The sequence below is a fragment of the Corvus moneduloides genome, chromosome 8 (genome assembly GCF_009650955.1).
Source record: "Corvus moneduloides isolate bCorMon1 chromosome 8, bCorMon1.pri, whole genome shotgun sequence".
Taxonomy (NCBI): domain Eukaryota; kingdom Metazoa; phylum Chordata; class Aves; order Passeriformes; family Corvidae; genus Corvus; species Corvus moneduloides.
This window is the reverse complement of record NC_045483.1, coordinates 6,501,219-6,518,779: the sequence shown is the minus strand read 5'-3', so window position 1 is coordinate 6,518,779 and position 17,561 is coordinate 6,501,219. Positions and strand designations below refer to the sequence as shown.

At 53.6% G+C, this 17,561-nt stretch overlaps 1 protein-coding gene and 1 long non-coding RNA gene across 3 annotated transcripts; one reads left to right on the top strand and one right to left on the bottom strand.

Moving 5' to 3' along the window:
• The first annotated feature begins 634 nt into the window (after nucleotides 1–634).
• Nucleotides 635–7,787, top strand: EMX2 (empty spiracles homeobox 2). Of its 2 annotated transcripts, XM_032116229.1 has the most exons (4): nucleotides 635–1,001; nucleotides 1,745–2,225; nucleotides 4,307–4,491; nucleotides 7,072–7,787. In XM_032116229.1, exons 2-4 carry the CDS (start codon nucleotides 1,835–1,837, stop codon nucleotides 7,237–7,239), a joined length of 744 nt encoding a protein of 247 aa, XP_031972120.1. In that variant the 5' UTR covers nucleotides 635–1,001; nucleotides 1,745–1,834; the 3' UTR covers nucleotides 7,240–7,787. The 2 variants fall into 2 exon arrangements, with proteins under 2 accessions (XP_031972120.1, XP_031972119.1); XM_032116228.1 differs by lacking the exon at nucleotides 635–1,001 and having other exon boundaries at nucleotides 1,295–2,225.
• LOC116447247 lies at nucleotides 5,616–6,253 on the bottom strand. The gene is made up of 2 exons (XR_004241532.1): nucleotides 6,173–6,253; nucleotides 5,616–6,033 (listed from the first exon to the last, which is right to left on the bottom strand). It is a non-coding gene; the product is annotated as an uncharacterized LOC116447247 (long non-coding RNA).
• Nucleotides 7,788–17,561: the final 9,774 nt, after the last annotated feature.

Genomic DNA, 17,561 nt, shown 5'->3' with positions numbered 1-17,561 from the left:
GATGTCTATACGTGCAGCCGCCCCACGCCTGGAGATCAGATTTACATTTCCTTCAGAAAGTGAACTTCTCCCTCCACAAAGTGCACACAGCGCGGGGTACACAAAGGGAAACACGGCCTCAGACAAAGGCGCAAGAACAGCCGCATCTTTGCGTGCCCAACACTGTTTTGTCACTTATATTTAGCCGCTCGATTTGGTATTGTGTTAAAAATATCGGCAAGCTGGGAACAGATGCTTTTAGCAGAGAGTGGGGAAGGAGAATAGAATTCACCTCGCCCTTTACTGGAAACAACCATTTAGACAGCGATTTGTTTTTTAGCATAATTTAATGCAGCGAAGTAACGGGTTTTTAGTGTATAAAGTGAAAAGAAAATAGAAAACAAGGTCTGGGAACGAAGGAAAGAAACGCTAGACTGGTTTTAAGACTCCCCCCATCCCTTGGTTCAACAGAAACATTAATTTACATTAGCAATTCCGCATCTTTAAGATAAATTACACAGCGGCGTAATAGATTTAAAGTATGCCAGATTTTTTTATCATTAATTGTAAATGTGCAAAATACCTGCTGGTACTTCACTTTAGAAGAATGTAATTGGCAAAAATGGGAGGCTGATGAATAGATAATAGATCCTTAACTACCAATAAACAGTAAGCACCAGCCAAGAGTATTAGGATGTGATCATAATTATTCTGCAGCTCCAGCCAATGGGAAGAGGAGAACTCAGCCCTAAAATCATCTCCGGACCCAAAGGTAAACGCGAAAATACGGACAAGGCTGGAACCGGAGACTTGATCCCTTGTCCCGTCTGCGAGAGCCCGGCGTGTCCCAGCTCTGCACGATGCTGCCCTGCGCTTTGTGTTCCGCACCGCGCGGTGCCGGCAGTGCGGAGGAGCCAAGGGGAAATAAATAAGTTCGGAGGAAGAGGACGACCCGTTCTCTCACCGGGACGAAATCTTTCCCAAGCGGGGCATCTCTCCCTGACGCCCCGGGGCCGATCAAGGTAACCTCGCCGGGCTGAGAGTACCCGAGAGGTGGCAGGGAGAGGGGTGTCGCGCTGGCGGAGCAGCCCAACTCCCCCCTGGCCCCCACCAGAAGAGATGCAGGGCCCCCCATCTCCTGTCCCGCTGAAGCCCCCCCCCCCCCCCCCGGCCCCCGTCCGCCTACCTTGGTCACCGAGCGGCGGCAGGGGAGGGAGGGCAGCGCGGCTGCGGAGGGGCGCGGAGCCGAGCGGGGCCGGGCGCGGGGGCGGCGGCGGGGCGGGGGCGGCTGCGCGGGGCGCCGCGCTCCCCCCGCGCTGACGGGCGCGCTCCCGCCGCACTCCGATCCGCAGCTCCATCCCTCCCGATGGCGCTGCCCGGCGCTCGCCTCCCCTCTGACGCACTTTAAAGAGTCTCCCCCTTCAACCTCAAGGCGAGTAATAGCGACCAATCATCAAGCCATTTACCAGGCTTCAGAGGAAGCTGTTTATGTGATCCCAGCACTAATTAGGCTCATGAACTAACAAATCGTTTGCACAACTTGTGAAGGGGCCGATCACATCCATGGATTGTCTTTGGACTTAGGGGGGGAGGGGGGGGCGCGACCGCCTTTTCCTTGCAGGAGGGAAACTTCTCCCAGCAACTTTTTTTGTGTGAGTGTGTGCGTGGTGCGTGTGTGTGTCTCCCTTTTGGGTACCGCTGGCTGCCGCTGCCTCCTTTTCCTCCAGCCCCTGTCTATTTATGTGTGTATCTATCCCTCCTCAAGTCACTCCCTGCTGCAAACTTCCCCGGATCGTCTCCCGCGCACCAGAAAGAGACGGGCAGAGATTGGGTCGGGGACTCTCGTCGCGGCAGCATGTTTCAGCCCACACCCAAGCGGTGTTTCACCATCGAGTCGCTGGTGGCCAAAGACAGCCCCTTGCCCGCGTCTCGCTCCGAGGATCCTATCCGGCCGGCGGCGCTCAGCTATGCCAATTCCAGCCCGATGAACCCTTTTCTCAACGGCTTCCACTCCACTGGCAGGGGGGTCTACTCCAACCCGGACTTGGTCTTTGCAGAAGCCGTCTCCCACCCGCCTAACCCGGCCGTGCCGGTCCATCCCGTGCCCCCTCCTCACGCCCTGGCCGCCCACCCGCTGCCTGCTTCGCACTCCACGCACCCGCTCTTCGCCTCGCAGCAAAGGGACCCCTCCACCTTCTACCCGTGGCTAATACACCGCTACCGGTATCTGGGCCACAGGTTCCAAGGTACGTGCAACTTTTCTTCTCCTTCCGATCCAGCCCTGCATCCTCCGGCGGGCCCCGGCCGGTCCCCGCGGTGCGGATGTTGGGGGACGGCGGGTGGTCGGGCGGCCCCTGCCCGGAGCCGAGGGCTCGGCTCGGCTGGGCCCGGGGTCTTTTGTCCCTGTCTCCGCCTCCGCCAAAGTTGGGAGAGCTGTCAGAGCGGAGGGTCTTGGGCTTGGTTTTGTTTTGCTGCTTTTCCCGGTTTGTTTTGGTTTCCCGGGAAGACGAGAGCAAGCGGGAAGGCAAGGCCGGCTGGGACTTCGTCAGCTTTCTGCCCCCATTGAAAGCAGGCGAAAAGGTGGATATTTTTTGTTCCGGTGTGTTAAGAGCTAGAGAGGAGCCCCCGAAGGAAGCGGCCCCGCAGAGCGGGGAATGGAGAGGTGGTGAGGCTGTGGTTCCCCCGGGAAGGCGGCGGTGCCCGCCGGGCTGCCGGGGCCGAGCTGCGGGGCCGCAGGAAGCCCTCGCCGCCGCCCCAAGTCCGGCCGCTGCCCTTGCTAGAGGGGAAGAAATGAAGCGAACCCCAGAAAAAGGATGAGGGGAGTGTGTGCGGGGAATTAATCCCAGCGCCGGAGGAGCGCGGGGAGATGGGGTTGCAGAGGACAGCCGGGGAAGGGGCACGGAGGGCGATCCCGACCGTGCGGTCAGCGAGGGGCTCCAAATGCCAAGCGATTAATATCCAGCTGAAGGGAAATAACCGAATCCAATGGCGGACAATCAATAAAATCCCCCTTGTTTAACCCTTTGTAACCTGCAGCGTCTTCTCCGAAGGGTGAACCGATCTCTCCCTTAATGGGTCCGGCTTCTGCCACTTTCATTATAGGCAAACCAACAAACAAACAAAATCAGCCTTCACTCGCAGGGATCCATCTGGCTTTTTTTTTTTTTTTCCCCTTGTATTTTTATTTATTAATTCGGAACGAAAACACACCACCTGCATGCTGCATTTTCCCCGGCCTTCCACAGCCGGGCCGCTGCAGCCGGGTTGGGAAAGGAGCCACTCTCTCCGAAGCCAGGCGGTCTGAGACACAAAACGGATTATTACCCTTTCAGAATAAAATTACAGGTTTCGCTCACCAAATTATTTGTCACAGGCACCAGGCGATTGGTAACGAGGGGTAGATGAAAGGCGGAAATGTCCTGGTGTTGAGACACAGCCTGATTTCAAACACACCCTCCTCCTCCAACGATTTTTAAAGCACTTACAGAGAGAGCCCCTCGGTGCCTTTTCCACCTTGGAAGGACCAGACCGGAGAAGCGGCACAGGGGCACCCTGGAGGGAAATGCCCACCGAAAAGCCCCGGCTCACCACCCCCCTCTCCCGCCCCCGCTCCGATGCAGGATGGGACGGAATGGGATAGGATGGGATGGGATGGCCGCTCTGTGGCCTCCTCGGAGTTTGGTTCTTTATTTCCACGCCGGTTCCCGGCGGCGCCGAGGCAGCGGGGAGGGTCAGTGGGCCGGGAACGGCGGCGGTGGGAGCCCTGTTGCGGGCAGCACACCGGCAGAATGAAGAGAAGCAGCGGGAGAAAGGCTCCGGCCGAAGTTTTGGGCGAGGGAAGCCGAGACAGGCCGGGGGAGCAGGCGGGCGGCTCTCGGAGGCCGGTGGGTGGCCAGGGAGACTCGCGAGGCTCGGCCGGGGCGCCCCGAGAGCCGCTCCCAGCTGGCCGCGACGGGAAGATGGAAATAACAAACAAATATGGAAAGACGTGAGGCTCCGGTGTTCGAGGGGAAGGAGGGCAGGCGTGAGATGTAGCCGCAGACACCGCAGCCGGGCTCTGGCCAATTCTTTTCCTTTTCTGTAGCGCTCCCCAGGTTGTGTTTTAGCATTTTAATTTCTCTCAGTCCTCTCCTCCCCTCCTATGTATTTATCCTTCCCCTCTACCTATTTGTCAAAGGAAAACTCAATACAAAAAAAGCTCTGAAAAATAAAAAAGAAACTATAGTTGAGGGTTATGGTGGGAGACAAAAATTCTTGCACTAAAAAGTCCTGTCGAGTGCGTTTGGGGAAGGTGTTTTACTAATCTCCGTTTTACCCTCTTTCCCAGGGAATGAAACCAGCCCGGAGAGCTTCCTATTGCACAATGCACTGGCCAGGAAACCCAAACGGATCCGTACAGCTTTCTCCCCATCCCAATTACTGAGACTGGAACATGCCTTTGAGAAGAACCATTATGTAGTAGGAGCGGAGAGAAAACAGCTGGCACACAGCCTCAGCCTCACGGAAACTCAGGTAAGGGGGAAGCAGGGAACGGGCAGTTGGCAAAGCGAAAGTACCGGCATCTCCTTTGGAAAACGCACCCGGCCGGGCCGAGATTCGGGCAATGATAAGGGCAAATTCTAGGGGTGCTTAGGCCTCCAGTCCCGAACCGGTGGAGTGGAGACAGGCATCTTCCATCGCCTGAGCGTTGTAAAATCCCTTTCCCTTCGTGATTTCACCGCTCGTTCCGGGGGTCGCGCTGCCTCGGCCGGGCGTGGGGAGCCGCAGCGCTCGGGGCGCGATTTCGGGTCCCTCGGGCAGCCCCGGCTGGAGCTCCGGCCCGAGCGGGGAGGCAGCGGCGAGAGCTGCGGTCTGCGGGTCCGGTCGTCCTGTTGCGGGACTGGTCTGAGCCTCAAGAAGGAGTTCGATGTTAGGGGAAAAGCCACCAGAACAGATGCGGGGGCAAGGGGAAGAACCCCCCGTTTGGACCCTACAGCAGAAACACAGTTTCTTGGATGAATTTTCCCTCGTGTCTAGCCGGCAGAGGGGATGTGAGGAGCCGGTTCAGGAGGGCAGAAAGATGAAAAATAAAAGCAGAGAAATTATCAACAAGGAATCCCCCCTTCCCCTCTTCCACTCCCCTTTCCCCCCCTCTCCGACTGGCTGCGGGCCAGAACCGCACCGGAGACTATTTCGGTCTCTCTGGCGGGACGACGGGCGATGTTTCTGCCACGGTCGTGCCGGCCCGAGGGTCTCGGCAGGTACCGGGGCTGGGCACCCGTGGGGCGGCGCGGAACGGGCCAAGAGCTGCGGCGGGGGCGGGCGCAGGCTCCCCCCGACGGCCGGGCACCCACGGCCGGCGGGCCGGCTGCGAGGGCGTTTTTCTCGCGGTTTTCTCCCTGCCGGAAGAAAGGCTGGAGTTTGGAGGATTGGTGGTTGTCGTTGTTGTTGTTGTTGTTGTTGTGTCGGGCTTTTGTTTTGTGCCCTTCCAGGAAACTCGTGGAGAGAGAGGGTTCCAGATGGGGATTGTCTCTGCTACAGTATGTGGCACTGTACTAAAAAAAAAAAAAAAAAAAAAAAGCCAAAATACCCAGCCGCAGCCTAGTTCAAAGTTCCCAGTAAACACAGCGTTCTCTGGGCGGATTAAGTTGTAACACTTTTTTTTTTTTCTTAACTCCTTTTCGTGGGGGAAGCAATAAAGAGGTTGGAGCTTTTGTTTTAAAATGTCTCCCTAACAAAACAATAAAAAGGGATCGCCACTTTTATGAGGTTCCCCGAACAAGGGACCGGTCACAGGCTTATTTCTACTGGAAAGCTGTATTTAAGGTGGTCTTTGTGCTGCTTGATTCCGAAGCTGGTTGGGGTCTTTTGTCCGGATGTCAAACCCCCAGTCCCCTACAAATGAGCTCCCTTTTGGGAGATCAGCGTGCAGAAATGAACCGTCCTCCCCTTCAATTAGCAAACTAAAAGCAAATTAAACTCACCCCTTGTTCCCCGCTCAGCTTTTTAATGGGGGACTTTTGGAGAATATGAAAATGCAGCGGAGATGTGTGTCCGGCCAGTCAGGTCTCTGTTCTGAAGAGGCAGCGAAGCGGGTTAAACCAGCTTATTAAAATGCTCCAATTCCCTTTCCCCCCCTTGCTGAGGCCTTTATCAGGCACTTTCAGACAGAACCAGAGTTTAAACTGCTTTAAAAAAAAAAAAAAAAGTTTACCTTTGGACGCTACAAGGAGTGTGGCCAGCCCTGGAGATAGCTCCCAGATCAATACTATCTGTAATTAAAGCACTGAAGTCAGCTGCTGGATGGTTCAGTCAGATGTACGCGGCGCTGAACAAAATCAGGGGATATTTACGATGCCACTTACAGGTCTCACCGCACTGCGATCGCTCCTGGACGGAGCGTCCCAGGGAGATGCTGCGGGGAGCCATGAACGTTTTTCTACTCGGGGCTTTTCCGTACATTTTATTCACTTTTCCAAGAGGAAAAAATCCCGTGCCTCCACCCCCTAGCCCCATCCTGCCGCCCCGTTAGAACGGACGAGGCCCTGTCTTTGCTTTGCCTTGCCGGGCAGGTGGGAGCCCCGCAGCCGGCCCGGCCTCCTCGCCGCAGCCCCGGTGGCTCTCCCGGGGCTGGAGGCCGTGGGACACCTGGCCAGGAGCGAGGAGCCGGAGCCTCTCCGGGCGGCGGGGCCGTCGAGGTGACAGCCCAGGGGCGAGCACCACGCTACGTGCTCCCCGCGTGGGCTACCTGGGCACTGCTCGGGGCTACGCGTCCGCGGGAGCTCCAGGTGCGCGCACCGCGCATCCCCCCGGCGGTGCTGCCCGCTCCTGCACGCGTGGGTGCTCTGGAAGTGCTCGGGGGGCGTGGGGCAGCTTGACCGTGCCTTTCCCGCAGCCGGTTGGGTGACAGCGGGGCCCCGGCTCTGGTCGCCCCCCGCCAGGCTGGCCAGCGGTGACAGCAGGGCACGGAGCGGCGGGGACACGCTACGGACAGAGCACATTGCGGGCTGCGCACGGTGCCGCTGGCACACGGAGCAAGCGGGGCGCGGAGCGCCTCCGCAGGTCCAGGGCAGCCGGCGGTCGGACTAATGCCCGGTGCCTTTCCTCCCGCAGGTAAAAGTATGGTTTCAGAACAGACGGACAAAGTTTAAGCGGCAAAAGTTGGAAGAAGAAGGTTCAGACTCACAACAGAAGAAAAAAGGGACTCATCACATTAACCGGTGGAGAATCGCCACCAAACAAGCCAGCCCAGAGGAAATCGACGTCACGTCGGACGATTAAAACCTGGCACTTTTGGACTTTTCAAAGCCAGGACCCCACCAACCGAAAGTGTTAAAGGCTCACCATCCCCCCCCACCCCCCCAGCGTGGCGGTGCGAGGAAGGACACGGAGATATTCATCAAAACACGATTCCTGCCTGGGAGGGAGCTGGGAGCGAGCGAGGGCCAGCCAGCGAGGGGTCCGAACTGTGGCACTGCCGGCACCGCTCTGGCAAAGGGGATCTGTCAATCAAAGCCAAAACACCGGGACGAGGTGATTGACAGGTATTCCGTTTATCGCAGTCCACTTTTAAAAACATAACGTCAAAAAAATTTAAAAATATATAGAAAAAAATCTTTAAAAGAAAAAAAAAATAGAAGCAAAAAAAGCCCCCAACCAAACCAGAAAAATTAACACCTTACAGGACATTTTGCACTTCACAGTTTTTTCCGTCTTTGAAAGAGAAATTTCCATAAGCAGCCAAAACCCACACCTGTTTCAGAAACTTGAATTGCATGTGTAAAGCCGTCTGGGGAAAAAAAAAAAAAAAAAGAAAAAAAAGAAAAAAAAATCGGAAAAAATTATTCCGGTTCCTAAAGACAGAAATGAATTGTAATTTTTTTCCCTTTAAGACAGGTTCTGTGTGCTTTTTAATTTTATTTTACGAGAAATGTGCAGTCTGTAAACATTTTATGATAACTTCTGGCGTCAAAGTGTTTGTGAAAGCTAAATGAAGTAGCAGTAACAAAGCATAGTGTTCCTTCCGGATGGACAAACACGGTGGGGAGGGGAGGGACGGGAGGGAAAGGCGGGGGGGGGGGGGGGGGGGGCGGGGGAGGTTGGGGTTGGTCATAACTTTTGCTGCAAAAAAAAAAAAAAAAAAATCAAATGAAATTATCTCCCCCCCCCCAACTGTATCCCCATTGCAAAAGCGGATGATGATTACTTTTTTTTAAGATTAACAGAGCGCAAACCCAGCGACCAGTTTTGGCGGTGGGGACACCTTCTAGGCTGGGAGGATCCAGAGAAAAGGGACTGAAAATCACGGATTGATTTTTTTTTTTTTTTTTTCCTAATGGCCATTTTCATTGGGTCAATTTTCAAACACTGACCTTATAATATTCCGAGATCATAGAGCTACTAAAAAAAAAAAAAAGTGACAAATGTTTCCTTCATGTCTCCTATACCAGAATGTAAATATTTTTGTGTTTTGTGTTTAATTTGTTAGAATTCTAACACACTATATACTTCCAAGAAGTATGTCATTGTCAATATTTTGTCAATAAAGATTTATCAATATGCCCTAAATTTTTAAGCAATATCTTTTCCCCTTCACCCCCAAATTTCTCGGAAACCTATGGTTTCCCCCCACACCGCCTTGTTTTTAGCTGCTGAACCCCCGCGGCCGCGCCGCGCATTCCTGCGGCCATAGGCGCATTTTCTTAATGTATTCGCTGGCTGCTAAATAGACCTCTAAAAATAAGCCGCAGAGGCGCACTTGCTGTAAATAAATACCTAAAACCCCCCAAAACAGAACCGACCAACCAACCAAAACCCCCAAGGACAAACCCAGCCCCTTCCCTGGTTAGAAACTGAAGTGCGGACGGGCTCGTGATGGTGAAACTGGTCCGCAGCAGCCGCGCTCTGCTGAGAGGGGCTTTCCTCGGCAAAAATATCTGTTTTCTTTAGCGAGAGAGGATTTTTCCTTTTTTTTTTGTCTTTTCCCCCATCTTTTCTATCTCCTGGCTCGGTCGGTGAGGTGAGGAACAGGTCCTGTGAGCAGAGGCTGCGCCCCAGCTGCTGCTCTCCCTGCTGCTCTCAGGGAGCGATCCTGGGCACAGAGTAAAACTCTGACATTAAAGACGAGGGGGAAAGGAAAAAAAAAAAAGAAAAAAAAAAGTAAAAAAGTTGCTCTGGGTCCTTGAGGAAACTAGCTGGTTTTCTGGGGGTGCACAGTTGTTTTTTCATGCTTCATTTGCTCCTTAGCCTGATAGACTGCATTAATCAGTTTTATTTCCATTGATAGAGAAACCTCGTCTGCTCTGTTCGAGCTACAAAGAATCCTGCAAGCTTTTGTGAAAGTGCAAATCAGTTTAGGCAATTATCATACCAGGAATATGAAGGGGAAAGAGGAGGCATTGCCCAGTGGTCTCCTTTAATCTCTTAATCCGTGGATCCAGGGGGGCTAGTTGGACATAATTTAGGACAATCTGACTACCCTTTACACTGTGATAAGGCGAAGTTACAATGCATCGCAAAAATACGAGCTTTGTTAAACATACTGCCTTGAAAAGTTAAGATTAGACATTCTGTGCTCGTGTTGGCTCTATCGGGTACTATGTAAATTTAATTTTTTTTTTTTAAATATCCGATCTTATTTTTTTTTTTTTTTTTTTTTAGCATCGCTTCTTATACAATCCCGGTGACTTTCCATTCACTTGTGCTACAAATATGAGAGAGGCCCAGTCAGGGTTAGGACGCATGTCGCAATGCAGTCCTTTCCATTTAAACCTAGGCTAATTATTTAGTAGAGCTATTCCCAAGGTAAACTTCTCGTCGCGTTTCTTCCCTCCTCGAACAGCTGATGATGCAGATCTGGAAACCAAGCAGGACGCACATTTTCCCTGAACTCGCCCAAGCTGCCTTGCTCTCCACTTCAAACCCGGGCAAATGGGCAAACATTAAACGGATTGCGGCCGAACAGCAGACTTGGGCCTTTCTAGAAATTGTTTCCCATCTTGATAAAAGGCTTATTTCTGCAGGAACCATATACTTCTCCCCCCACCCCTCTTTTTTTTTTTTTTTTTTTTTTTTTTTTTTTGGAACCGTGAGGGAAGAGAGGGAGAGAGGGGAAAAAAATTAAGCGTCCTATGTAGCGTAACAGCAATAAAATCTTCAGAGAATGCCATTAGCTTTGAAAAAAAAACCCTAAAAGCTTTATTACAAACCCAGCTTTGAAAATAGGGGGGATTAGGAGTCTGAAAGGGTCCCACAATGGTTAGAAGAAAAGGTTTCATGCTAATGAGGTTAATGCCCTTTGTATCTCAGGACTCCACAACTTCATTACTCCCTATCTCCGGCTGCACCAAGCGGCTCAGAACACTGCAATCCACTCCAGCTCTCCCCTGCCTTGCCTAGAGAAGGATTTGATAGCAGCTCTGTTCAAACTAGATAATTATATCTTTTCAAGTCGGAATTAAGATAAAGAAAGTGAAGCAAAGGCGGCTAGCCTTGATCCACTGCAAACAAATTTGGCGCACTTTCTAGTCTCTCTCCCCCTGCCTCAATAGGCAGGACAGTCAGCTTATTAGACCCTCATTTGCTTTATTAATTCATCTATTTAAAGTGGCAGGATTAGAGAGAGGGAGAGAGAGGCAGAGTCTAATGTGGGACAGTGGATGCCAGGCAACCTGGAAATATAAATATTGGCGAGATGCTATCCGAGCGGGTGTTTAAAAATACATTTTATATTAAATAACTGAGAGGGGCGGGAGAGGGAGAGTGGATTTCGGGTGGCGAATTGCAGTCTCGGGCGGATTTTTACGGCTTTTTTGAAGGAAAGCTGAGGGACGGCTGCCGGGGGCCGGCTCTGCCTCCGGAGGACGCGCGGCCCTCGGTGCCTCGCGGAGGATTTGGCCCTCTGGCCCCCCGGGAGCGGCAGGACGAGCGGGGACCCCCCGCACCCCACGGCCCGGGGCCGCTCCTCGAAGCGCTGCCCGGCGCCCGCGGGTGCGGAGCGGAGCGCGCTGTCCCGCGCAGCGCCCCGGGAGCGGGGCCGCAGATCGGAGCGGTCGGGTTTGCGTGCTTTCCTTCCTCCATCGCTTTGCTCTGTCCGTCGGCCAAGGTCAGCGCATCCCGCCCCCGCCCCTCGCCTCCCCCGGCCCCGCTCAGCCCGGGGTCCCCGCCGCTGCCGCACCGGCCGAGGGCCGGATCCCCACCCTTCGCAGCTCTGCTGGCTCCGCATTCAGGATCTGACCCCTCCGGCCTTAGATTTTTAACCCTTTCTCTTCGGACTAAGCCAGCGGCTCCCAGCCGGGGTTGCTTCCCACCGGTGGGATTTGCACTCCCCACGCGGCGCAAGCCCGCACCCACGCAGCCCTCTCTTTGCCACTGGACCGGGGTGAGACCGGAGGCCTTTGGAACCCCCTCTTTGTTGTGTTTAAACGCTGTTTATTTACCTTCCTCCTCTGATGGATCGAGCTGTTACCTGTGAGGGCTCGGCGGAAATCAGCGGTCCCCCTAATTAGCACCCAGCCTCCGCATAGCCCGTAGGAAGCAGGCAGGGCAGCTCGGGCCGGATTCCCTGATAAACAGGATTCTCCCAGCCCCTGCTCCCGTGTCCATCAGCAGTTCATAACTGCTCGGAGCTAATACAGCCATTGATTTACTTCTCCAAAGGGTCCCGCTGCGAGGGGGAAGAGGGAGTTTAGAGAACCTCCTGACCCCGAGCCGTAACCTCTCTCCTCGCCAGCCTCTCTCCTGGTGGGATACTCGCAGCCGGGGAAGCCCAGCCCGTGGCCCACGCTTGAAACCGAAAGGGCCATTAATCACCTTCGCTCGCTCGCTTTTAATTGACCTTTTGCAATTAGCGCCTGTTGCAGGGAAGGCGACCCGTCGGCCGTGAGCGAACCCCCCCGGTGCCCCCTCGGACCCTTCTTCCCCGGGGGGAGCCGTGGCCGCCCCAGCTCCGCGGGTGTCCCCGCAAGGCACGGCTGGGAGGATGCTGCGGGCACCCCTCCCGCACCGGGCTCAGCCCTCCTCGCAGGTAGCTGCCCTGGCCGGAGCAGGGAAGGCAGGATCTGCGTCCTCTCATCCTTATCCTTCCCCTTGTCCCCGCCGTGGGGACGCTCGGCCCTGCTGCCTCGGGAGCCCCATCTCCCCGCACGGCCTGGCTGGAGCCCCGGTTGCTGAGGGGGCTCCGGGAGAGCATTTATAGACCCGCTCTGCATCGCCCACGGCTGGACCTGACGTCAGGAAGAACTTGATCTCGCCCGCTTTGCTCCTGCTTCTGAAACTGATCCTTGAAATGAGAGAACAGACTCTACACAATTCCCATGGCCTTGACATAAGGTACAGCGATAAATATACACCACTAATGAGCAATTACCATATAATCACCTTCCAATTAGCTCGCATAATGATGAATTAAACATTCTAGCCTGCTGGATTAGGTTTCTTACTTTGTATATTATTTACGAAGGCTAGCTTCTGCTGAGCACCAAATATCAAATTAGATAGGGAATTTTCAGTTGGGGGTAATTACACATTCAGAGCATGCCCGGAGTTTTTGTCACCAGCCAACTAAAGTGTATTGGAAGGTAGTGTCCATCCTTTTCTGTCTTTCCTTTTGATGTCTTAAAACAAAGTCCACGCTTTTCCGCCAATGCTCTGCACGTTGCCTCCCCCGTGTTAATCCTGCTTCCTTCCCCAAGGCCGGACAGACAGAAGAACTGGACGGTTTTTTCCCTGGGACAGTTAAATAATAAGGAGCAGGCAGAGGCAGGAGCTGGGGGAAGCAAAGGAGCTCTCAGGCACACAATCCTCTCACTCATGGTTGCTCCATCCCTGGGAATGGGAAGAAACCCGGCCTGTTATCCTGGACAGGTAGAAAAGCCCTGGTCCTCCGCTCGGGGTGGTGAGGACTGGCCGGGCACAGGAGGGGACATTCCCCACACCCACGCCCCGGGTCGCTCTCGCACAGATCCCAGGACACCCTCCCTCGAGTGGTTGTTTCCTTCACGTTCTGGGGAGGGGACTCCAAAATAATCGAGTCCCGGCTGCGTTTGGTCCGGGTCTGGGCTGAGGGAAGGAACGGGAAAGGCTTTGGGTGTCGATTCCTCCTAGACGGGAGTGAGAGGAGAAGCATCAGCTCCGTAGGAGGAGAGAAGGATGCGGAGGTCGGGCACTCGGTCAGCCCCAGCCCTCATCCAGAGGGTACGGAGGGACGGAGGCTCCGGGCGGGGAGGGGGCTCGCAGCCGCCGTGTGGAAAGTGGGAGCCCGTCTCGGAGCTGCTTGGTTTTTGTTGGTTTAAGCTGGACCTTTATTGTTTTCTTAATTAACCGTTTGAGTGTGAGTAAACCTCCGCGAGGCGTTTACAGCCTGGCTATAAAGTGGGAGCGGGGGATCTCCCTGCCTTCTGCATTGCCTGAAAACATTCCTTGGGGGCTTGAACGGGGCAGAGAGCCGCCCCACAGGGAACTATGTTCTTACCCAGACTCCTGCTTGGATTTACCTTTCTAAAAGTCCTCTACCTGTAAAGGAAAGGACAAACTGATAGTCCTCTCTTGCCCCGCTCCGCTCTCTCTCGCCTGACACACGGAGCTCTGGAAAGTTTCAGCGATTTCCAGGCAGGAAAGGAATAGCCCAGAAGAGCAGAGATGCTCCTCTTCACCCCGCCTTTTTTTTTTTTTTTTTCCCCTATATAATCGTGTTTTTCATTTAAAAAGGAATTTTAAAAAGGGGCGGAAAAAAAAAGAATTAAGAATTCGAAACAATTTCCCTGAGCGAAACTGTTGTCTGAATGAGTGTTGGTGACCTGGACCCAAATAAACTTACATAAGATGTGGAAACTCATCTGCAAAGTCCCACATGTCTGGAAGCAGCAGCCGATCCAAGCCTGAGTCGTGAGAAGCTGCTGAGTTCCGGTGTTTTTGTGGAGTTACACTCATGGCTTTAATCGGTATTTGAACAACCTTTTTGTGGTTTTGCTGTGTTCACAGAAAGCGCGAAGTCCTGACTTTCTCCACAAGGCCGGAGAATACAAGCACGGCTGTTATTTTATCTTTAGATCAGCAAGTGGGTATCAGAGGCAGGGAAGAAGGTGCATGCTTGTGGGTTTCGAGACTGAGATATTCCCAGATAAACTCTTCTGTGATCTCTTTTATAATCCACGCGATCACGGCTATTTTATTTGGCAGACGTGTATCGAGAGGAGACGTTTGCTGTGACGGGATGTTTAGGCTCCAAAAATGATTTTAAAACCTTTTTCAGAGAGTTATCTCCTGTGCCACCCTCCTCGTCCCGGTAAGCACGTTGCCTTTTTGAAGTGATCTGTAAGCCCACACCGTACCTGCTTCCCCGTGGGCTGCCAAATGTCTCTGCTCAGAATCAAGGAGGAGGGAGGAGAGGGGAAGATATGATTTGGGAGAGTAAAGGCTGTTCAAATAAACCATGAAAAGGTGTTTTCATAAGAATAACGTTATTTTATTTCATTTCCCGGGGAATGCAAAATAACAGGAAGCCAGATCGAAGTTGAAGTACTGACTAAAATCTGTAGGGAAACAGAGAGGAAAAGAAAAGAGAAAAAGAAATAAAGATTAAAAAATACACTCAAGAGATAGGGGAAAAGAGAAAAAAGAGAGACAGAGAAAGAGGAAGGAAGGAAGGAAGGAAGGAAGGAAGGAAGGAAGGAAGGAAGGAAGGAAGGAAGGAAGGAAGGAAGGAAGGAAGGAAGGAAGGAAGGAAGGAAGGAAGGAAGGAAGGAAGGAAGGAATGTCATGTATAAGGAGCTAAGGTCCCAAGATCCCCGTGTGGGACTGAATGGAACCGTCGCAGGGACATCGTCAGGAGTCTGGGGAAGAGTCGTGAGTTCAGCTTCGGGCCGACTTGGAAATTCATGCCAATTTGTCTTTAGAAGAGTCAAGGGCTGTCGGAAATCCGCTTTCTTCCCATCACTGTGGCGAAGCCCTGAGAGCTTGGGGTCCGTGGGTTCTGTCGTTTTTCCCTGGCAAACCCAGGCGACCCCCAAAGAGCCCCGCTTGGCAAAGCGGAGGGTCCTGGCCACCAGTGCAGCCCCGCGGACATCGCCGGGCACAGCGGGCAGGGCGGCCGCTCTGCCGGGGCTTTTTCCTTTCGCCAGTGGGTGTTTCTCCTATCCAAGGGCCCGATCCTGCACTTGGAAAGGCAGGAAGGGAGAGCGCGGACTGCCCGGGGTGGGCAGCCGTGTCCTACGTGTCGGGGACCACCTTCCCGCTGCCACCCCGCTCATCGCCATGGAAACCGCTGCAGCTGCACGTCCAAGTTCCCGGAGGCTCAGCCCCGGGACCTGCCAGGGACCCCCCAGCCGCGCTGCCGCTGTCGGGAGTGGGGCGCAGCCCCCCGAATCGACCCTCCCCGGCCTCGTCCGTGGGTGGGCAGGACCTCGTGTTGGGGGTGACTCTGCCGGCAAGAGCCACTCGGGCTCCTTTTCCGAGGGTGAAAGATGGGCGAGGGGCGGCCTTGAGCTGGGCGGCAGCAAACGGGGGACTGGCACGGGCCAACACCCTTCTCTCGTCCCCACCTTGTTGGGGCGACCTCGGGGGAAAGGATGGAGATTCGGGGCGTCAGAACTCGGGGCCGGCAGATGCGGGCGCAGAGCTTGTTCCTGCCCTCCTTTACCATCGCTTAAGCTTCGCCCGTCCCAGCCAATGACTCCCGTGTCTCCCCAGGGTCCCTGTCCCCGCACCCGGCCCCGCGGATGCGCTCAATGCAGCGGGACCTGCAGCCCCGGCCAGGTGCCCCCTCCCGTGGAAAGGTGCTGCTCCTTCTTTTTCGGGTACAAGGGTAAAACTCGGCCAATCTGCCCGCTCCTCCCCGTAACTTAAAAAAAAGAGGAGTAAATGGCAACGTTTACACCAGTTTATTAAGGAGGGCTCTTGTATCTTGGGGGGGATCGCATCATTTCACATGAAATATTCGTAGAGGAGGTTTCCCGAGCTGCTCCGTTTAATCATTCCTGCTGCCAGCGAAGGGCTCTGTCTTTATACACGTCTGTAATTTGATTTTAATGTCCCCACTTTTCCATCTGCACATGTCCGGAAGGTTAGTTGCCGTGAGGCAGCCAGGGCTGAGAAACACTGCCCAGCCCGGCCGGGATCCGCACCTGCTGAGCCCTCCGCAGCCTCCCGCGGGTGGCCGGGAGCGCCCGCGGGTGCGCATCTCCTGGGAGCGCATCTCCCTCGCTCACCACCCCAGCCGTGGCCGCCGCTTCTCCGTCTCCTCCGCTGGCCGGTTCCGCATTCAGACGGGTGAAATACTGCAATTATATATCCCTATTTAAAGGGGAAAAAAAAAAAAAAAAAAGGCAGAAAGCAAAACACACGGAAAAGAATGTGGCGTCGACTAATTTAAACCAGTTCGAGTGGAAGGGCTGTCGATTCTGTGAGTAAATGATGCTGTGTTGATTCAGATGTTTCTCGCCGTAATTGCTGTCTGAGGGGAAAGAGCCGAGGCTCGGGGTCTCAGATCCGGAGCTGGTGCGAGCGGGAGCGGCCGGGCCGGGGCCCCGCTGCTCCCGGCTGAGCAGGATGGATGGCAGGACCTCCGTGCCCCGCAGCAAGCTGCCTTTCCAGGCTCCCGCTCACCCTGCCTGGATGGGGAAGAAGCTAAAAGGAAGGGGAAAGGACATTTGCTCCTGAAATGATGAGCCCCACTTCCCCCTCGACGTCCTCAAGCAGACTTATCTATCAATCACACTGTTTATTGGGTGTCACCAACTGGGCTGTGGGGAGAGAAGCGCATGTTAAATGATGCCATTAGACTGTAGAGCAACAAGCAGAGACGAGGTAATTGGCAGCAATTCTCAGACCCAGTCCGGTGACCTGTTAATCTGTTGCCACCAGCACTCCATCTGGGGAGAAAAAAATAAACCAAGAAATCTTGTTTATTATGCAGAATGGAGAAAAAGTCTGACTTACCTCAGACCTGGTCAGCTTGTTAATATTCCACTTGTAAAGAATGAAGGGTTTCTGGGTGAACCCTGTCTGTGTTCAATCAGACTGTTACTCCATTTGCTGAGTGTAATATGTGCTCCGTGGTTTAATCTGTTCTCCTTTTTTTAAAAATTTATTTTTTTTCTCCCCTTCCTTCATTTGGATCCCATAAGGTTTGGCATCAGACTGTAGGAATTATGAACCAGAGGGTGTCTGCAGAGCAGGAGCACCATTCAACACCTCTGCCTTTGCATTTCCCATCCAGAAGGCAGCTGTGTGATCAGGAATTTTGGGATGTACATGCAGACCTTCACCCCTCCAGAAACTTTGCTCAATAAACCTCCCTCTGTCATTCATAAAAAAGCACAGAAAGAGATGCTGTCCTGCTTGTGCAGGTGGGAATGTTTGCGTGGAAGGCTTTATACAACCCCTGGATCCTGAACTAAATACCCACAGTGGCTGGAGATGTGAAATAGAAACTTAAACAGGCTGAAAACAACTGTTTTAAAGCAATTCCTTCACAACATTACTTTATCTCTGAAATAAAAGATGTAGGCCCTTGGGTAGCTTAAAGGAAAACAGATTTTTAACAGGTGACTTGGAATCAGTAGTGTTTTCAAGAGCTCAGGGTAGAAGCAGTGACACCGCCCCTA